We start from the raw sequence: 22,977 nt of genomic DNA on the forward strand, positions 1-22,977 counted from the left end.
ATACAACTGCAGAATTCCACCTGTCTCCTCCTATCTCTTTCATGGCCTTCTTCCAGCCCTCCACAGCTGACCTTGGTGTCCTGTCATACCTCCTTTCTTTTCCCACCTCACACACCATCCCCCTCCCTGTTTCCTCGCTGTCCCCTGGTCCCACTCCCTGGATCACTTCAACCCTCCGCCCGGCTCTCTGCCGCGCGCTGCAGCTGTACATTCTCTGCTTTTTAATTAGACAGAGAGAGATACACAAGCCCCGCCTTCTCCTGCCTCCTACTCCTTCTCTCTCCCCATCCCTCTCTCCCTCGCTTCCTCTCTCGGCTGACAAGGATACACGACTTACGCCGCGACACTGAGGGGGAGAGAGAGGTCAGAGAGGGAGAGAGAAGAAGAGGGTGGGAGAGAGAGGGACATAGAAAGAGAGTGGGAGCGAACTGAAAGGAGCATCTAAGGGGATAACTGCCTGTTTGTTCACAGTGTTTCTCCCTCCCGTCATCTCTCACGCGGGCACGGGTGCACACACCCACATTCACACACTCTCAATCACACGCGCACACTCGCGGTCACACATTCACTCTCAGTCACACAAATGCTGACAGGCAAAGCCACAGATCTCAGGCTGGGAGATGAAGAGGCTCACAGCTGAGGAAATGAATCTGGGTAGAAAAGAGTGAAACAGAGGGCACAGCGGAGAAAGAGAAAGAAAGAGGCGAGGAGGACGAGGAGAGGGACAGATGGAGTAGTCACCGATGATGCTAGGTAACCAAGGAACGGAGCACATAGGGTGAAAGAGTGCTGTGAAAGAAAGAAAAAGAAAGGAAGGAAGCACGGAAATAACTGGAGTGATTTGAGAATGAAAGAATACAAAGAAACAACAAACAACCAGGAGGGAAGGAAAGAAGAAAACGAGAGGTTTGGAGAAGACCCAGTGTGTGACTACTCGATGTGGTGAAGGATATACTGTGAGCCACTTCACTTGAACCCCATATTGCTACCACAGAGGGAGGGGACCCCCAGCTCCAGGAAAGGGGGAAGACGAAAAGCAGATGGTCGGAAGGCAGGTGGGAGAGAGAGAGAATGAACACATGATCCGGGTTGGTGCAGTGGAGTTAGCGGTGAGTTACTTGTTCGGACTTATTTGTCTTTCACTTCCATCCAACTCAGGTGTTTAACCTTATCACAACCGTGGGGGAATTCACTGTTTTGTTTGTGTGTGTGCTCATGCTTTTGTGTGTGTGTGTGTGTGTGTGTGTGTGTGTGTGTGTGTGTACGATTGTACACGTGTGCGTGTTTGTGCATGTGAGAGTGTGTGCGTGAGAGAAAGTGCCTTTGTGTGTTCATGCTGGTATGTTAGTATTAAGTGTTTGTATATTGGCGAGTGTGCGTGTATACGGATTAATTGCTTGTGTGTGTGTGCGTGTGTGTGTGTGTCTGCGCGCACACACTTACTCACTCCAAAGCAGGTCTGATGCGCTTTACAGCAGGTGTGGGAGTTGTGTGCGAGATTGCTTATCTTTATGAGCCGCTTTAGACCACGCGGCTTGGGTCGGTCCGTCGGAGAAGCAGGTTTGCAGATTGAAACAGAATGCTATCAGTGCATATTTTCCATGAGTAAGAGTGTGGGGGTTTATGTGAAGGATTCGGGAAGGGGGGGGGTGGTGTTACGGATGAGAGCACCGGTGCATATCGTCTTTGTGCACGGCAAATGCCGCGCCAGTTTGAGTGTGCTGTACAGTTACCGATTTACACTGGAACTGTTCCAAAGTGACAGTGTAAATAACAGTCCCTCGGTGTAAATCCTTACTCCTACGCAACCTTCTCCGAACAGTGTTGTTCAGAGAGTCAATAAAAGGCAGTCACCTTGACCTCTCGTGGCTCGTGGCAGCGTGTTGCCGTCGTAACCACATGGACTACGGATGTTGGTGTTTTCTTCTCTTAAATGTTAACTTGCGTGCTCACTTCAACGCCAACGTCGGTGTGCACACGTTTGCACACTTACACGGACATACAAACACACAGTCATGCTACACTCTTCCTCCCTCCCTCTTTGTTGAAGTGCTGAGTGGTTAGTCCTGTCTGTCATCCTGCCCCCATCTCTCTCTCTGTGTCTCTCTGCCCCCATCTCTCTCTCTGTGTCTCTCTGCTCCCATCTCTCTCTCTCTGTCTCTCTGCCCCCATCTCTCTCTCTCTGTCTCTCTATTCTCTGTAACTTTTATCTCATCACTGTGTAATTGTAAGGGGCCTGTTTTGGCTCCTCAACAGAAATGTAACCTCTCTGTTTCCGCTGTATCACCTGTCCCTCTATCTCCACTTCCCTGTCTTCACCTCCCTCTCTTCACCTCCCTGTCATCACCTCCATGTCTTCACCTCCCTATCTCCGCCTCCCTGTCTCTACCTCCCCATCTTCACCTCTATCTATCTCGCTTCATCCACCTCCCATCACTAACGCACTCTTCTGTTCTTTGATGATTTTTACCTCCACCCGTTCATTAAAACCATGGTATAACGGTCCAGCGTGTGATTAGGAGGAGCCTTCCTGTTGCTGACATGGTGATGTGCTCCAGGGACATTGGGCCAGACAGGGACCTCGCGACAGCTTGCCAGCCTACATAGGCGTCCCTAGGGAACATGTACATGGTGAGCCACGGCCTGGAAAGTGTAGCCTCGCCACCTGTTCAGCTGCTAGTCAGGCCTACGCCACCGCGACCACCTGGCAAGGTCTACACATCCTTTAGCGGGAGCCTTGTTGATATACCGAGGGAAAACAGTACTGGGAGGGTGAGCAAAATGTGGCTCATGAAGCTGTCGTGTTGTTTTTGGTTGAGGAGACATGAAATAATAGCAATTACAGTGAAAGTCTTTTCTGTTGCCAGGTGAGGAAGTGTTCTTTATGGTTCCAGAAAGGTACCCATAAATGTAATGATTTTCTTTTCATTAGGCAGGTGATGTGTTTTCAGATGATCCTTCCCAGCTAGTATGGAACATGACCACACCCTAAAAAAAACATGTAATATGTTGTGGCAACCAGTTTTCCAGCCGTTGAATGACTCTTGATGTTAAATCCACTAGAATTAGCTTCCTGGAGATGGTGATGCTGTATCACTGGCACTGACCTAAGAGAGCAAACTGCTGTCCTATTTGTTCTACTTCTCTGACAGTGGATTTGGGTCAAGATAGCACAGAATGAACAAATCATTCATAACACTCATAGGAGAGATTTTGAGGAATCAGGCCAACACCCACTTTAAACAGGGAGGTTGTTTTTTAAAATGTAGATGAGAGTTACACGTAACTTTCCTTAAAGTTGCCCTCCAGTGGCCTATTCCGACCCAAATTTGGATGTATTTCTGTCCTTGACTGGAAATACACTTTTAGGTTCTACCGCCGAAGACTGAGGCAGATTGCGAATTCATACTCAGAAATGAGAAGTGGAACTTTTCGGGTGTAGCGAGAGAAATAAAAACTACAAACAAGGTTACCTGTTCAGTGATGTGTCTCAGCTGGGTTGACAGAAATTATAAAGTGGTCTAATTTTCTTTCTCAGCTACAGTAGCTAGCTTTATCAATGAATTATCTACATCTCCTGTTGAAGATACATTGATACGGATAAAGTTCTCTGAAGCATTCGGGGAGTTGCTTTGATTGTCGTGGTGCCCCAGGTTTTTCTTTTTAGGGCCAATAGAATTATTGAAAATGAGAAACATATTTGCCTATTATTATGTTAATGGTCAAAATAATTTATCTTGGAGAATCAGGAGAGCACCTATCTAAACGGAAAATATATCACATTTAACACAGTGTATGTGGAGACAGAAAATATTGACAAATTATCCAATGGATTATTTGATGACAGTAAAGAGGAGGTACAAAAACATTAGGTTGCAAACTCTACCTCGATATGCTGTATGGCAATGTGGGCAAGGGTAGTAAACTGTGAAAATACTTAACAGAACGGCAGCTGTTTCTGGTTAATAAACATGCTGGTGGATGATAACATTCAAAATGTAATCCAGCCCAAAATAAAAGTATGCTGAAAAGAATGTACAGTAAACATCATCTCATGGGAAAATACCCAGAATTCTCATGGAAAAATCTGAAGTGGGACAATTGGATTTGCTGCTGAAGGTCAAATACAGTTACGGACCAAAAAATTAACACCCTTGTTCTTGATTTAAAAATATCAAATTTCATAGGCTGAAGATGGATCAAGTGTTCTGATTTGGGTCACAACAACACAGGACAAAGAAACTGTGTTTCTTTGTCCTGTAAAAGATTAAAAAAAAAAGACCTGGATCACTTCAAAAGAATTAAGAAAAATTGGGTTTATGGCATGCAACCCACATTAATTGGGTTATTTATCACACTTGTGTTACGTTCCAGGTATCTATAGGGTATACATTGCCACTCAATAGGTTTTGAGAAAGAGAAAAGAGAACATTCTGATCATTGTTCCACTGTCAATGTGGTAAAGACCAAAACTGTCTGAGGATGTCTGAAACAAAATAACCCTCAAACATAGATATTCTAAAGGTTACAAGTCCATCTTCCAGAACCTAGAAATTCCTGTTAGCACAGAGCAGTTGAACAGTTGGAAAAAGCACCTTAAACAACTGTTAAAGATCTACAAGCTTTTGCCTGCACCATGTGCCACACACCTAATCAAGAAGGGGAAATGGTGGGAAGCCCAGGAAGGCCCTATTGCTGAAAGACACAGAAAGCCTGTTGGAAAATGTCCTGTATATACACCATTCAGCCATAACAATATGACCACTGACAGGTGAAGTGAATAACTGTCAGTGGGTGGGATATATTAGGCAGCAAGTGAACATTCCTTCCTCAAAGTTGATGTGTTAGAAGCAGGAAAAATAGCCAAGCGTAAGGCTCTGAGCGACTTTGACAAGGGCCAAATTGTGATGGCTAGATCACTGGGTCAGAGCATCTCCTAAACTGCAAGCCCTTGTGGGGTGTCCCCGGTCTGCAGTGGTCAGTACCTATCAGAAATGGTGCAAGGATGGAAAAGTGGTGAAACAGCGACAGGGTCATGGGAGGCTAAGGCTCATTGATGCACATGGGGAGCGAAGGCTGGCCCATGTGGTACGATCCAACAGAAGAGCTACTGTTGCTCAAATTGTTGAAAAAGTTAACACTGGTAGTATGGAGCAATGGAAGATGTTATCCTGGTATGATGAATCATGTTTCCTTTTACATCACGTGGATGGCCGGGTGCATGTGTGTCATTTATCTGGAGAACACATGGCACCAGGTTGCACTATGGGAAGGAGGCAAGCCGGTGGAGGCAGTGTGATGTTTTGGGCAATGTTCTGTTGGGAAACCTTGGGTCCTGCCATTCATGTGGATGTTACTTTGACACGTACCACCTACTACCTACATTGTTGCAGAACGTCTGTACCCTTTCATGGCAACGGTATTCCCTGATGGCACTGGCCTCTTTCAGCAGGATAATGCGCCCTGTCACAAAGCAAAAATGGTTCAGGAATGGTTTGAGGAACACAATAATGAGTTCAAGGTGTTGACTTGGCCTCCAAATTCCCCAGATCTCAATCCAGTCGAGCATCTATGGGATGTGCTGGCCAAACAAGTCCAATCCATGGCGGCCCCACCTCGCAACTTACAGGACTTGAAGGATCTGCTGCTAACATTTTGGTGCCAGATACCACAGCACACCTTCAGAGGTCTAGTGGAGTCCATGCCTCGACGGGTAAGGGCTGTTTTGGCGGCAAAAGGGAGCCTATACAATATTAGGCAGGTGGCCATGTTATGGCTGATCGGTGTATATATATATATATATATATATATATATATATATATACATATGAAACAGATGTGGAGCACTTTGGTGGTTTATTTAGAGATTATCAAAATATGTAATTCAAAGAAAAATACACACTGACTACAGTCAGTACAGCATTTGGGGGCTTGGAGCACCAACATCAGCCCCTTACCCCTGGACAAAAGAACAGCTGCTGAAATGTTTGGTAATTGTTAATTTGATTTGTCAATCAACAGTAAGATAAAATGTTGAAATGTTGCAGTTTGTACCTAATTTCCAACAATTGGTCAATTCAATATCAGTAACGCTAGCTAGCCAGATAGCAGCAGGATTAGCAGAAATGCTAGCAACAAAATAAGATGCTAAAACATACATTGATAACTCATCCTTCTAAGAGGCCAGCTAGCCAGAGCCGATCGATCCTTTTCAGTGATATCTAAGCTTGCACTCCCTATGCAAATGATGACACAGATAAAGCAAACTTCATCCTGGGGTGAATAGTTTCAGGATTTTTTGAGTCAATTCTGACGCCTGTTATCAGAGTTCTCTTTCATGAATACAACTCCAATTTGACTAAAATCTGTTCAAAATGTAGCTACCGCTGCAATGTTACATTGTGTGCACATACTACATTAATTAGCTGGGTGATTGATTTGAATCCATCAGATAATGTATACTTACCAAAAACAAGAATTATATGTAGATAATACATCACTTGAAACAACTACCATTTGGAGTCAACTTTGATTCTCTGTGGTCATGGCGTAGGACCAACTCTTTGAAATTCAACTCTCTACAACTATTCCTCGCAGACAGCAAGAGGTGAAATGGTGCTGTACACATGTTGATTGGAACCAGTCCAGAATCACTACATGATCACTGCAAATCCCCAATCTAGGAGTGGTTTTAACTTTCACTTAAATTAAAGCTAAACCTATTTTGAAATCAATATAAAGTGGTGTTTTCTTTCAAATCATTCATTCTAAAGTGTTGTGTCTCCTTTTGTGTTTTATTGGCCATCTACCCCAAACGTTTACTCACAGAGATTTACTTAGGAAATTATTTAGACCACTTCACTTTTTCCACATTTTGTTGTGTTATAGACCTAATATAATTAAGTCTATAACAATTCTATAAATCTTACAATTGCGAAAAGTATTTTTTTGCCTTTAATCTACACACAATACCCGATAATGGCAAAGCTAAAACATGTTTTTAAATGAAAAACAGAAGGATCTCAGGTGCATAAGTATTCATAACCTTTGCATTGATATTTCAAATTGAGCTCTGATGCATCCTGTGTCCTTTTATCATAACTCCATTGGAATCCATCTGTTGCACATTTTATTGATTGATCATGACTCATAGTATAAGGTTCCACAATGCACACAGGAGCAAAAACCAAGCCATGAAGAATTTTGAATTCCTAGAGCTGGCCATCTTGCCAAATTAAATAACTGGGTGAGAAGGGCCTTGGTAAGGAAGGTGTCCAAGAACCCAGTGATCATTCTAATAAAAAACTCTAATAGAGCTTCAGATATATTTTGCAAAGATGGGGAACCTGCCTGAAGGACAACCATCTCTTTTGCACTCCATCAATCAGACCTTCAAGTTAGAGTGACTAAACTGAAGCCACTCCTGAATAAAAGGCATATTCCTACAGGACTGTGAAAGTCTGGCGAGAACAAGGTAAGGCTCATCACCTGGCTAATACCATCCCTGCAGTGAAGCATGGTGGTGGGAGCATCATGCTATGGGGGGTGCTTCTCAGTGGCAGGGAATAGGAGACTGGTCAAAGTTTGGCTTTGTGTTAAAGTCTGTGAGTGTCCTTGAGTTGTCCAGCCAAAGCCCGTACTTGGACCTCACTGAACATCTGCGCCAAGCTGGTAGAAGCAAACCCAAATAGACACCAAGCTCATTTCAGCATATTGCTCCCAAAGGCACTTCAACAAAGCAGTGAATAAAGGGTCTGAAAACTCCTTTGTTATTTATCATCAATTAACTAGGTAAAAGGTCTTGAGTTGATTTCAGGTGTGGCACAACATGCAGTCAAAGGAGCTCTCAATGGAAGTGAAACAGGCCATTCTTAGGCTGCAATGAACAAATTACATCAGAGAGATGGCAGGAAAATTAGTGGCCAAATCAACAGTTTGGTACATCCTGAGCAAAAAATAATGCACTGGTGAGCTCTGCAACACAAAAAGGCCTAGATGTCCACAGATGACAACAGTGGTGGATGATCGTAGGATCCTTTCCATGGAAAAGAAAAACTTCAACAACAAGGTGCAAACAATTCATAAGCCTCAAGAATAGAAAGGCCAAATTAGCCTTTGCCAAAAACATCTGAAAAAGCTAGCCCAGTTCTGGAACAGCATTTGTTCTACAGATGAAACTAAGATCAACCTGTACCAGAATTATGGGAATAAAATATATAGAGAAGGCTTGGAACGGCTCTTGATCCGAAGCATACCATGTCATCTGTTAAACATGGTCGAGGCAGTGTGGTGGCATGGACATGCATGGCTTCCAATGGCACTGGGTCACTAGTGTTTATTGATGATGTGACAGAATTCAACAAGGTTGATTGGACAGTGCTTCACTTTATAGATGGACCCAAAACATACTGCGAAAGCAACCCAGGTGTTTTTTAAGACAAAGAATTTGAATATTCTGCAATTGCTGAGTCCATCACCTGATCTCCACCCGATCGAGCATGCATCTCACTTGCTGAAGACAAAACTTAAGGCAGAAAGACCCACAAACAAACAACAACTGAAGACAGCTGCGGTAAAGGCCTGGCAAAGCATAACAAAGGAAGAAACACAGCATTTGGTGATGTCCATACATTCCAGACTTCAAGCAGTCATGGCCTGCAAAGGATTCTCTACAAAGTATTAAAAATTAACATTTTATTTATAATTGCGGTCATTTGTCCAATTACATTTGAGCCCCTGAAATAAGGGACTGTGTGTGAAAATGGTTGCAATTCCTGAATATTTCATACAATATTTTTGTTCAACCCCTTGAATTAAATCTGCACTTCAATTGCATCTCGGTTGTTTAATTTAAAATCCATTGTGATGGCGTACTGAGCCAAAATCATTACAACTGTGTCAGTGTCAAAATAAAATATTTTATTTTCAAGAAATTGGCATAAATGTCTAAAATGTTTTATTTGCTTTGTCATGATGGGTATTGTGTGTAGAATAATGGCAAACATGTTTCTTTATTAATTATAAATGATGTCCATGCCACAACTAAATATGGAGAATATGAGGGGATCTTAATACTTTCGAAAAGCACTGCAAGTCCATAAATATCTACTGCAGGTTCTCATCCAGACTGTTATATACTGTAGGACTTCTATATGTGTTGTCTCATAACATTTTTGAAATGGGCTGTCATTTCCCATCAATACAATATAAATGTGTTTATTTGTACACACTATTGTTTACCATGGAACTTAAGTTTTTAAGTTTTGTTACAGTATAGAGGCCAGTTTATGAGTTTTGTTACAATATAAGAAAAATACAAAAAGGAAAGTGTGATGTCTGTATGTATATACAGATAATTTTTGGCGTACCAAATATAAGATAAAATAAAAATATCATTTCAGCATATTGATGAATTTGGATGTGTAAAAAACTGTTTTGTTCCTAGGCGATCAATAAACAACACATGACAACAACGTACTTGTTATCATACATAGCTGATTGTCTAACAGCCTGTCCTTCAACATTTTTACTGTCGCAAAAAAGAATGAATCCTTTATTTCATTTTTAAAAACCATTATTTTCAATGTAATGAAATTCTCAGCAACAGACTACAGCCTCAACTGCTACATAGCTATAGCCCAAAGCCACGTGCGACTATCTAGATTTATTCTATAACGTGACCTGGCACCTGTGAAAACATATTGTTCTGTGAATGGTTATCTCAGCTGGGCGGTCTTGGCCTTGCTACAGCACGGGTTCCTGTCCAGTCAGCCTACTGATTAGAGGGGTAGGCTCTGCTCCAGGCGAAACACTTGTTTAGTCTGGTCCACTGTACCGCGACTAATATCACACAGTACCGCATAAAAAGGATTTGTCAAATATATTTGATGTACAGAATGAGAATACAGTCCTACATGTCCTACTGATGTATCTCCATCCATGTGTACTTGTGTGTATGCTGTGTCAGGGAGAGACACAGAGAACAGACACAGTACCAGTGTTCTGGGGCCTGGAGGGCATTTTATTCATAAAAATAGAGGGAAAAGTCAGAGATAACTGAAACACAAATCCGCCGGTCTGGGTACAGCATCCTAGTCTTCTTTTCCCCTCTTCCGCCGAGAGCCGCTTTCAGGGGTCCTTTTTGTCCTTCCCCAACAAGGCCTGATTAGGGGCAGGTGTGCCTCGTCAAGGGGTGGCAGCATTCAAGGGTAGCAGCTGGGCTGCGTGCAATGGCTCCTTATTCGCAACCCTGCGCCAGGGGGGTTCTCCCCTCTCCCTGGGCGTTGGCGCTGAAGCCGGGGAGGGCACGTTCACGCCACGCCGCGGAAATGCTTTCAGGTGGGCGGGTGTGTGTGCATGTGTGCGTGCGTGCTTGTGTGAGCACGCCGACGTGTTCCCACTGGGTCGCTATCGAATGTGACGACATTTCGCCACACAAGAAAAACCCCTATAGTGAAGGCCTTAATCAAGTTCATGAATTATGAACGCGTATCATACAGTATGCACCTAGTTAGCATCTAGAGGCGGCTCCGAGGAGGCGTGTACTGAACAAGACCCCCCCTCGCGCACGACACTAAACCCCTCCGTTGTTTCCATGGGTTCCGCCTGCCCACAGAAATAGAACCACAGAAGAACCTATTGTGTCACGATCTGCGTTTGTCCAGTGGGCTCACAGACCACTCGGGTCCCTCTTGGCTATGTGGGGCTCCCCTGGATCAACCCCGGGGGACCGGTAACCCATCACGCCGTACTCGCTTTCTCTCCAATCGCTGCCTAAACGCCCGGTTATGTTGCTGCTCCTGGTGAACAGTGAACCCTAACCATGACAAGTCCCCTTCACGCCCCAGTGCAAGTGGCTGGCTCCCTCGATGCTCTCTCGGTTTTCCACCCTCGCCCACACCCAACGCTTCTGTCTCTCTCTAAACGTATCCATCCACCCGTCTGCGCTTCACCTTCCCCCTCCTCACCTTTCTGACCCCCTCCAACCCACCTCCTCCCCTGTCGTTAGCTGTGCGTGTACACAGTCCTGTCGGATAAAGTTAGCCATGCCCAGACAATCCAATCTGACACGCCTTTACATAACAATTCAATCTGCAACACTCTGCCAGCCTCCCCCTCAACACACGCGCACACAAACGCGTGCACGCACGCACACAAACACACACACACACACAGTCAAAAACTCCAAGGTGGTTTATTGGCATGAAACATCATTTGTAACATTACAGTGAAATTAAATCAAATGTGAGCAATGTAATAATAGCTGCCAGACAGCTATTACAGCCTGTCTCAACTCCCATCTCTGTATGTACATGTTACATTTCTTATAAATGTATATCCCATTAGTTAACGGAAGCGCAGAGATGAAGCAGGATCGTAGCGCCTCCACACGACACCTAGTTTGTCGTTTTCAAGTTGGAAGATGCCGAAGACGAACCTCTCTGGTGTAACCCAGTAAATCTTAAATAATAACAAAGAGGAGTTATGACCCAGCTGCACATTATTCTGCTGCACACCTTCATTCCTCCAGCAGGCTGATTTATCTGTTGTCTGACAATAAAGCTTAACATGGAAATGTCACATGAGGAAAGGCTGGGCCTATAAGCCTCCCGAGTGTGTCGAGCATTAAGAAGCACTGGATTCATTAAACTGTCGGCGTAAATCTTGATCTTAGGGCAGTTTGTGGGCTGAGTGAAGAACTGGAAGGGAGAGAAGAAGGTAGACAGAGAGATGGAGGAAAAGAGGTAGGGATGGAACAGAGAAGGGGAGATAGGAGGTGGAGAGTGAGAGAGATGGAGAGAGATGGAGAGAGAGAGAGAGAGATGGAGAGAGAGAGAGAGAGATGGAGAGAGATGAAGAGAAATGGAGAGAGATGAAGAGAGATGGAGAGAGATGAAGAGAGATGGAGAGAGATGGAGAGAGATGAAGAGAGATGAAGAGAGATAAAGAGAGATGGAGAGAGATGGAGAGAGTGAGAGAGATGGAGAGAGAGAGAGAGTGGGAGAGATGGAGAGAGATGGAGGGAGAGAGAGAGATGAAGAGAGTGAGAGAGAGTGTGAGAGAGAGTGAGAGATGGAGAGAGAGTGAGAGAGAGAGAGAGAGATGGAGAGAGATGAGAGAGATGGAGAGAGAGAGATGGAGGGAGGGAGAGAGACAGAGATGAAGAGAGTGTGAGAGAGAGTGTGAGAGAGAGTGAGAGATGGAGAGAGAGAGTGAGAGAGAAAGAGTTAGCGGTGGAACAGAGATGGTGAGAGAGGAGGTGGAGAGGGCACGAATACACCAAGAGAAGAGGAGAGGATGGAAGGATGAGAGAAGGATGATGGGAGAGGGGGGGATGAGAAAGAAAGAGGAAGATTAGATGGGTGTGAAAAAAAGAGGGAGGGATGGCAGATAAAAGAAAGATATGGCGTGGGTGGAATTGGGTTGACATGGGGTGGAGGGTAATGGTTCTGCAACGAGAGGAACTAGGGAAATCTGTCAGGGTGAAGGGCGAGTGGAAAACCCTCTTCTCTGAGAGAGGAAGATTGAAGATGGAGAGAGGAAAAGGCAGTTTGGAAGAGAAGGAGCAGACAAATGGGACGGATGACCATCAAGGTTAAGAAGTAGTGTTGATCAAAGTTTAACCATAAACAGGAAGAAAATGCAGCCGTTTTATAGATACCACAGATTTATGTTCCCAAAGCTGAAAGGATTTTTATATAATTCAAGGTCCGTCCACATCTAACATGATAATATATCTTGTCATTTAGCAGACACTTCCATTCAGGCTGACTTACTGGCACTGGCTTATCGTGGATACATTTTCTATGTATGGCTATTCCTAGGAATCAAACCAATTATCCTGCCGTTTGCAAGCTCAATGTCTACACTGAGAATACTTTTGAATTGCCGGCAATAGGCTTGTGAGTTTATGATTTGTTGATATGTGATATGTTGACGAAAACTTGAATCAAAAGGTTTGTTTTGTTAAAATGGTCAAGATCAAACTCATTTTGTGTAGCTGATTGCCTTTGCAATTGTTAATTGAATCAACATCTTTTGTACTATTTTCTTTACAGGGTATTTGAACTACAACACGATTACTGTAAAAACAATGGAAATCAGTCTTATTCAACCAAGTGACTGTCTGTCCTCCCACTAAAGTTTCAATGCTGCAGTGATCATTAATCATTTAAAAAGGTCCATCCACATCTAGCACAGTTACTATACCAAAAAGCTTTTTAAATCAAGTGAACAACTGTGTCCACTCCGCAGTTTCGACGCAGTGATTTATCATCGTTAGCGAGTCTGGAACGCGTTCCTCAGTGAGTCATGTATAAGCAGATCCCGGTTACACAGATCCACTGTGATAACAAGGAAGTAAAATACTGGGAGGAAATCCTGTGGTTTTCACATCTAGCACCGGCTTCACATCTGTGCAGGAGCCCGCGATTCCTCTACCGTTCATTCCCCGGGAATGCCGACCGTGACTGTAATCATAATTAATTCTAATAATGGTGTTTTTAAAAGGTCGACGGCGGGCCGGCAGCCGTGACAAAGACATTCCTCTTTAAAAAAAAGAAAAAAAAAAGAAACAAGATACGAGGGGGAGAAAAGTGAACATAAGTAACAGTGGCGGCCCCTGGGGTCCCTATTCCCTAAATAACCGCTGAGCTGTGAGACAACACTAATTGTCTGTGGCTCCGCAGAGAGACTGTCAGGCCACAAGAAGCTCAGATGGCCTGAACCAGGCTTGCCTCTTGTCACAAATCATCGTGTTACGTCCGGACCCCTTGTCAGTCACTCAAAAGATACGTCCGTAGACGTATTCTTTCTGCTCCCCTCTCACATAAACATGCCACACGTGTGCCTGCAAACACACACACACACACACACATGCGTGCGTACGTTCTATCTGTCCTTTTCGTTAGTCTTTTTAAACCAACATAATCTCCCCTTTATGATGTGTCTCTGTTCACTCTGCTTTTATGAATTTTTAACAACTACCTTATTATGAACTTCATTATAATGAGGTCCATCTTATTATCTTTCAGTGGAAATGCGATGACCACAATATGTAGACTAATGCCCTCTTTCTCTCTCTCTCTTTCTCTCTCTCTCTCCCTCTTCTATCTCCTGTCTTTCTTTCTCTCTTATTTTTCACAATCTCTCTCTCTCTCTCTCTCTCTCTCTTTGTCTGTTTTTCTCTGTTCACCTCAGGATCTTGGGCTTTTCTGTTATTCGGCCCTAGAAGATGACTCACTGAAAAAGGTACTGGACGAGAGAAAGAGAGCGAGAATGTGAGAAAGCCGGAGAGGAAGATAAACCATTACGGGGAGTCACACAGCGATGTCCCACTTCTTACCAATCCAATCTTCTCGCAGCCTCATGGGACAATGCTGAGCGGGTTGGAAGGGCCGGCCTGTAGATTTGGTGATGGGAAGGATGGACAAAGTGTATTCAGTGGAGCCGTGCCTATTCGCCGGTAGATACTGTGCCCCCGTCACGATTCCATCTCCAGGGATATTATTAGGAGTACGTTGGAGCTGAGTGCATCCGGGAGTCATGCAACAGTCACGCTCACCTCTCCCTTCCTGCTCTTCTGACTTTTTAATGTTAAACGTCCCCCTTTTAGATTTTGTATGAGGGATATGAGCCTTGATTTAAGTTTGCATTGCTCTCATGTTTAATGTGCTGACGTAATTATTCTTTAATGCGGCTTCGAGGAACTGCTCTGTTTTAAGTAATTCAGGAAGCTGAGTGGACTGTATGATGAATAAATGAAGCTCCGTGGACTATGAGAATCCGGTTCATCCTGAAGACTTTGTGATGTTGAAGCTCAGGATGCGGTTCTTTCTATCTGTAGTCTGAGCAAAGTAAAGATCCTCTGGCTTTGTTTTTCAGGAAGGCAGATTGCCAGAGAAACCATCATACACACACACACACCTGAGAAGGGACTTAGCCCTTTGGAGTGCTGCAGAATGAGGTGGTAGGACAGGCAGCTCTGCAGTGGAACAATGACCTCCATTCATCTCTTATTGGTTACTCATACCAACAGACTACAGCTGTTTCATCCGATGGAACTCCATCTAAACAAACCAGATAATACCGGTATCCCACTGTCCTGGAGAATAAACGGACAGTCAATGGTCACATTTATTTGAGCTACAGAATAGAATTACTCTTGGACAGAGGATTTCATCACGTCAAACGGCCTGCAGGGACTGTGGATGTCGGGAGGAAGGACGCGGTGTCAAAGGAGACATGGTGAGCAAAGAGCCAAATCACTTGCTCACTGGCCAACACACCAACAGCAAGACCGCCGACAAGCTGCCTGGTGCCATGACCGTGCGCTCTGTGCTGCTAAATCGCGACTCGCCGGACATCGAGAGCCGCCTCAAGCGACGCCGCAACCGCACCCATCAGGTCCGTTTCAAAGACCTGGAGGATGGCGTGGGAGGCGGGACTCCTGGCGCTGGAGCTGAAACCGAAGGCCACCAGAGGACTGCCGCCGAGCGCGACAGCCCCCACCCCCTGCGGAAGAGCAGCCCCACGAGCCCTGTGGCGGCCCAAGGATGGCTGACGGAGAGTACAGTCGGCGGTGAGGGGTCCTCCAACCAGACCTCGGTGGTAGGGGCCGTCCGAGGAGACATGGCCGACACCATCGAAGTGGTGGCGGCTTTCCTGGCCCGGGCGCCCCCTCACCCGCTCACCCCGGGTCCGACGCGCCGCTGCTGGGCACCACCGCCTTCGCCCCCACGGCCGTGCTCCCTCACGCTGCCTTTTTCCCGGAGGCGGTGCTCCAGTACGGCCATCCAGACCTCCCCCTGCCTTCAGAAGCCCAAGAACCCGGAGGCACTAGCCACGCGCAGCCGCAGCGAGGGTAAGTCGGCAGGGGTGGATTTAGACGATGGACTGGACGAGTACACTACCCACAACCATGTTTCAGAGACGGCATCCTGTGACGGAATAAGCCCTGGGCCTAAGACTAAGCAGGACTTGGTGGACCAACCTAGAGCTAACGCTAGCTCCCTCGTCTTCCGGAATCACTCGGTCAATTCTTGGCACGACTCCGATTCCACTCAACCAGTTCGGCTACGGGACACTGCGGAGCCTTGCTACTGCGACTCTGTGACCTGTGGGAGTGAGGGGTCTAAACGTGAGGGGAGTGCCACTCCGTCGCAAGCCAGGAGGAGAAAACGCATGAATCGTGCCGTCAGCGACCCCGGGAGGGAGGTGTGCTACTGCAACACTCCAACCCAGACAGACAGCCCGTGTGTTTCCCCTCCTGAAACACCTCCTCCGTCGACCGTGCAGCCCTGCTCCTCCCAAACTCAGACTGATAGTCCCTGCGACTCCCCTCCACCCTCGACTGTGAGACCCTCCATCGCAAAAACTCAGACTATGCCTCTCTATGCCTCCTTAACCAGAACTGCGCCAGTCTCTCCCCATCCAAGATGTGAAACGCCCCCGATGGTGGTTCTCTCGCGCAACTCCCTACCCCGAACTGAATCCAACTGTACACATCCATTCAACCGATCAGAAGTTCCTCCCACTGTGCTTCCATCTCAAGTTCTAACCACTTTGCTTCAAACTGAAACTGTCCCGTCCTCCATCTGCCAGAATCAAATTAAACCACCATGCACCACCACCACCACCACCAACTGCCCCTTCCCACCGCAGACGCCAACGCCAGCCCCTTTAACAGCTCCAGCTTGCCCCACCCCAACATTAACTCCAACTAAAGTCCCTTTCACAGCTCCAGCTTGCCCCACCCCAACACCAACTCCAACTGCAGTCCCTTTCACAGTTCCAGCTTGCCCCACCCCAACACCAACTCCAACTAAAGTCCCTTTCACAGCTCCAGCTTGCCCCACCCCAACACCAACTCCAACTGCAGTCCCTTTCACAGCTCCAGCTTGCCCCACCCCAAAACCAACTCCAACTGCAGTCCCTTTAACAGCTCCAGCTTGCCCCACCCCAAAACCAACTCCAACTGCAGTTCCTTTCACAGCTCCAGCTTGCCCCACCCTAACATCAACTCCAACTGCATTTCCTTTCACAGCTCCAGCTTGCCCCACCCCAAAACCATCTCTAACTGCAGTCCCTTTCACTGCTCCAGCTTGCCCCACCCCAACACCAACTCCAACTGCAGTCCCTTTCATAGCTCCAACCTACTCCACTCCAACACTAACTTGTACTGCAGTCCCTTTCATAGCTCCAACCTACTCCACTCCAACACTAACTTCTACTGCAGTCCATTTCATAGCTCCAGCTTGCCCCACCCCAAGACCAACATCAACTGCAGTGCCTTTCACAGCACCAACTTGCCCCACCCCAACACCATCTCTAACTATAGCCCCCTGCACCATCATAACACAAACAGTCACACCATGCTCCTTAAATCAATCCATGTCCTCCTGCGCCTCTCCACCACCAACTGTCACATCCTGTCACCCCCCAGCCCTAGCCACCCCTCCCTACATCTCCTTAATTCAGACCATACCTCCTGGGAACCCCCCGTGTCAAACTGTACCCCCCTGCTCCTTCCAGCCTCCAGCAGTTCCTTCCTACTCCACCCACATTCAAATCCAAACCATAAAATATTGCTCCTCCCCCTCCACTACTGTAAAAAGTGGCAACCCCCTGCCTCCAATGGTAAAATCCCACCATACACTGCCGACAACGCCATATTGCGGCACTCCGACCAAAACTGTCCCCCTGTACGCATCCACTTTCCGCCCTGCGCCCCCCTACACCCCCCCGCCTCAGGCCCAACCCAGCAGTGCTGAGGACCGGAGGGCGTCAGAGTGGGAGTGTAGGGGCGAGAGGAGGATACTTCCGCCGCCACCCCCTCCCCCTCCCCCATACACCCCTCGCAAAGGGGGGTTGAGCTGCACCCCAGAACAGGACCGCCGAGCGCCTCTGCTAAGGCGGGCCAGCGAGAAGGAGAGGTCAGCGAGGTCGGAGTCACCAGTTCCAAGTCCCAGAGCCAACTCCCTTAAACACAGAGCTCAAACACCCCCGGTCATCCCTCTGAAGGGGACCCAGGGAGACCATTGTTTCTCGCCTACCAAAGGCATCCCCAGGCCCACCTGCCTGGGCCAGGCTCAGGCGCAGCTTGGGGCTCAGCTTGGGGCCCTTCATAAAATGCTCTGTTCTGGACCCAACACCCCCAACAGCCAGCAGGCTCTCCCGTCTGGACAGTGCCCTTCAGGGGCCCAGGGATGCTCTGGCACTGGAAGTGGCCCCACAGCCGGGCCCCTGACATCCACCCAGGCTGACACCCTCAGGCAGGTCCAGGAGATCCTGGGGGGGCTGGTTTCGGGCGCCAGGAGTAAACTGGACCCATCCTGGGTGGCAGAAAAACTAATGGGCCCTAACGGGCCCCTCCATGACATCCGGAGCCTGCAGACCCAGCTTCACAGCCTGGAGGGTGTTCTGGAGACCAGCCAGAATACCATCAAGGTCCTGCTGGATGTCATTCAGGACTTGGAGAAGAAGGAAGCCGAGAGAGACGGGTGAGTGAGGCCCGGTGAGCCATAAAATTACAGAGTCAGCTACGGTAATGCATTGATGTCCCAACAAAGATCATCTGCAGTCACCTTTCTGTAAAAGGTAATAAAACTAACAATGGAATGCTCCGGAGCTCAGAAATAGAATGGGCTGAAAAGTAAATGTCACACATAACCGGTCTTAGCTCTGCTTCGAGAAGTTTTTGTTTGTCCAATGAATTTGCCCAATTCAAAAATGTAAATCAGCCCCAGTGATCACAGTTTGGCAAAATAACATTTTCTCTGTCACTTTGCAATCATATGGAGGGTAAATGTTGGTGGAAATCACTCGTTGCATGGAAATGAGAAACAAACAACACGCAGCGCATTTATAATCCAGCATGTGTCGCATTCTAAATATTACAGATGGGCATTTGTTTTGTTTGAGCTTTCCCCTTCTACCACCCATCTATTTATAGGCCAGCCAAGCATTGTGATGCTGAAAATACTCTGGCAACACTGCTGTGCGATGCGGACATAATGAAATTTACATTTGGCAAAAATAAGGAGCAGAGGAAAAGGGGGAAATATGTGAGGAGATGCCACGTGAAAGAAAGACCAGTTAACAAAAACTTAATAAGAGAGTTGAAATCACCATGTCAACAAGTCAAATCCCTTTCCATATGACCTGATCGGTGGCAATTTGTAGAACAAATCTGACCGCCACAGCTAGGTTTGAACCTTGAGTGTGCTAGCTTGTTGGGGGGGTGTGAACATAGTCATATTCATTTTATACAATTATTTTGTACACAGCAAACTGACACAAACTCCACTCAAAACAAGAAGGCATATGTTTATGTATTGAAAATAGCCAATAATTTCACACCTTGAGCACATGATGTGTCATATTTTATTCACACAAATTCTTAGTGACATATTTTCGGAACGTGAGTAATCTTCTCTGAATTCCTGTGGACCTCATGTGGAGTCTTCTCGACCCACCCAAAAGCAATGTTGCTGCGTTGTTTTTGGAGGATGGGGGTGAGTTATTCCTCTTTTCCTTCTTGATATAGTGATCAGTGCTGATGATGAGGTTATAAGGGCGCAGGCGTTGGGTTTAGTTGCGGCACAGGCTCTTAGTGTAAACCCTTTACGATTCCCATCGGCACTTTAATTAATCTACTTCCCACATTCGTAAGCTGCTTACGGATTCCTCCATCATTATCATACCAACATGGTAGTTGAGAGGAAATGACACGTGGTTTACGGAGGAAAAGGCTGAGCGGTTGCTTATATTAGCTTTTTGCTGGGATGAAACGTATGATTGTACTCCAAGTTATATATATATACACCCCAAAAGTTTGTTAGATCAAATCCCTGAGCCGACAAGGTAAAACAATGTCCCCGAGCGAGACAGCTAACACCTAATTGCTCCCACGTCGTTACTGAAAATAAGAATGTGTTTTAAGTTATACTTATCTGGCAAAGGAACAGAATAAAATACATTATATGGTCTCGTTACAACCAGGTAAAGACGTATTTTTACAAACATGATTAAGATTCTGATGGAAGTAAATCTTTGTCATCTGGTTAAAAAAGTACAAATATTTTCCATTTCCAAAAAAGGACTTCAACAAACAGCCTGACAAAGACGCCGTTCTAACCTTACTGGAACCAGTTTTCATGGCTTTGACAGTACTATGTTGACCTATCTTTCAAATGGAAGATGTTTTCTACTGTCTTTAAAGCCTATTTAGAAACATGTATTATTCTCTCATAAGAGCTCTTGTTCTGAGATGAGTTTAAATGTAATGAATTCAGACTTGACTTTTACCTCATAAGCATTATTTTCTCCCTGAAGATAAAGTGAGTCACGCTTTACGTAACCGTAAGGGAGTCGGTTGGGGGGAAATCATTCATAAGAAATGATTAGGAGTGGGTTTCTGGATGAGGAGTTAGCAGGAGAAGGATCATGGGACTGAGGCAACACTCGATTAAAAAAATAAGAGTTAGCTTCTTCTCAGAGGAAGTGATGAAACCTAGCCAGGGACGCTAACACTCTTATGCTTACTTTGAGTCGCATTCTCTTTTACACACACACACACGCACACACACACACACATGCACACCACTGATACTTACACATTCACGCAAACATGCACTCATACACATTCAAATGCACACACGTTATTTAAAAACGAGGTCATGCAAGAAACATAAAATGAACTGCGCTTGGTTCATAGAACCAGCGTTACGTAAGTATCCTCCAGTAGCCGCCAGATTCTGCTTTCTGCCTGTAAATGTTGCTATGTTTTATAAACAGTACAAAATATTGTGGACACAACACTGAAAGATACAAGGTCCATCAATACATAAAGTGTCTCGACAGTTCCCACAAGCAATGCAAAACTCAGAACCACGTGGATAAGACTTTTCTGATGCACTTCTGTCACTTCAAACATAGCTTCCTTCCAACCGAGACAGGCCTTGGATTATGTACATAGACACCGTTCAAATGTTTGGGGTCACTTAGAAATATGCTTGTTTTTGAAATACATTTATTTTGTCCATTAAAATAACATCAAATGAATCAGAATACAGTACAGACACGGTTAATCTAGTAAATGACTGGTGTACAGTAGCTGGAAACAGCAGATCTTTAATGGAGTGTTTACATACAGTTAGGTCCCGAAATAATTGGACAATGACAAAGGTTTTGTTATTTTGGCTGTTTATTAAAATATATTCAAGTTACAGTTAAATAATGAATATGGGCTTAAAGTGCAGCTTCTAAGCTTTATTTTTTAGGGTATTCACATCCAAATTGGAGAAAGGGTTTAGGAATTATAGCTCTTTAATATGAATTACAGCTCTTTTGGTCCCTCTTTTTCAAGGGACCAAAAGTAACGCACAATTGACTCAAATGCTGTTTCATGAACAGGTGTGGACTATTCCTTCGTTATTTCTTCATCAGTTAAGCAGGTAAAAGCTCTGGAGTTGATTCCAGGTGTGGCATTCGCATTTGGAAGCTGTTGCTGTGAACCTACAACACGCAGTCAAAAGAGCCCTCAGTGCAAGTGAAACAGGCAATCCTAAGCCTGCAAAAAAATAAAATCCATCAGAGAGATAGCAGGAACATTAGGAGTGGCCAAATCAACTGTTTGGTACATTCTGAGATAAAAAGAATGTACTGGTGAGTTCTGCAACACAAAAAGGCCTGGACGTCCATGGACAGTGGTGGATGATCGTAGGATCCTTTCCATAGATAAACCACTTCACAACATCCAGCCAAGTGAAGAACACTCTCCAGGAGGTAGGCATATCATTATCCAAGTATACCATAGAGAGAAGACTTCACCGGAGCAAATACAGAGGGTTTTCAAAATGACAGATGAAACTAAGATCAACCTGTACCAGAATGATGGGAAGAAAAAAGCATGGCTCATGACCTAAAGCATACCACATCATCTGTAAAACACAGTGGAGGCAGTGTGATGGCATGGCCATGCATGGCTTCCAGTGGCACTGGGTCACTAGTGTTTATTGATTATGTGACATAAGTTTGAAGCAGACGGATGAATTCTGAAGTGTATAGGGATATATTGTCTGCTCAGATTCAGCCAAATTCAGTGAAGTTTACAGATGGACAATGACCCAAAACATACTGCTAAAGCAACCCCGAAGTTTTTAAAGGCTAAGGAGAGGACTATTCTGCAATGGCCAAGTCAATCACCTGATCTCAACTTGATCTAGCATGCATTTCACTTGCTGAAGACAAAACTTAAGGCAGAAAGACCCATGAACAAACAACAACTGAAGACAGCTGCAGTAAAGACCTGGCAAAGCATCACAAAGGAAACCCAGCGTTTGGTGATGTTCATGCGTTCCAGAATTCAAGCCATTATTGCTTGTAAAGGATTCTCAACAAAATATAAAAAATTTACATTTTATTTATGATTGTGTTAAATTGTCCAATTACATTTGAGCCCCTGAAATAAGGGGATTGTGTATGAAAATGGTTGCAATTCCTTAATGTTGCATACAATATTTTTGTTCAACCCTTTGACTTAAAGCTGAAAGTCTGCACTTCAATTGCATGTTGGTTGTTTCATTTCATATCCATTGTGGTGGCATACAGAGCCAGAATTATGAAAATGGTGTGTCCAAATAAGTGTAGGTGTACAGAGGCCCATTATCAGCAACCATCAGTCCTGTGTTCCAATAGCACTTTGTGTTTGCTAATCCAAGTTTATCATTTAAAAAAGTAAATTGATTAGAAATACCTTTTGCAATTATGTTAGCACAGCTGAAGACTGTTGTGCTGATTAAAGAAGCAATAAAACTGGCCTAATTGAGAATCTGGAGCATTGGCAATTGTGGGTTTTTTTACAGGCTCAAAATGGCCAGAAACAAATAACTTTCTTCTGAAACTCATCAGTCTATTCTTGTTTTGAGAAATGAAGGGTATTCCATGCGAAAAATTGCCAAGAAAACTGAAGTACAA

General features: G+C 45.3%; 1 protein-coding gene across 2 annotated transcripts in view; it reads left to right on the plus strand.

Annotated features, from left to right (window-relative positions):
• Positions 1 to 279: 279 nt before the first annotated feature.
• Positions 280 to 22,977, plus strand: part of LOC105027926 (mucin-2) — a 53,729-nt gene continuing 31,031 nt past the window's right edge. For both annotated transcript variants that reach the window (XM_010900306.3, XM_020053704.2), the window contains exons 1-2: positions 280 to 1,109; positions 14,200 to 18,500. In XM_010900306.3, the coding sequence (XP_010898608.3) occupies positions 15,244 to 18,500 (3,257 nt within the window). In that variant the 5' untranslated portion in view covers positions 280 to 1,109; positions 14,200 to 15,243. The remainder of the gene's footprint in view (positions 1,110 to 14,199; positions 18,501 to 22,977) is intronic.

This window comes from Esox lucius, chromosome 14 (genome assembly GCF_011004845.1).
Source record: "Esox lucius isolate fEsoLuc1 chromosome 14, fEsoLuc1.pri, whole genome shotgun sequence".
NCBI classification, from domain to species: domain Eukaryota; kingdom Metazoa; phylum Chordata; class Actinopteri; order Esociformes; family Esocidae; genus Esox; species Esox lucius.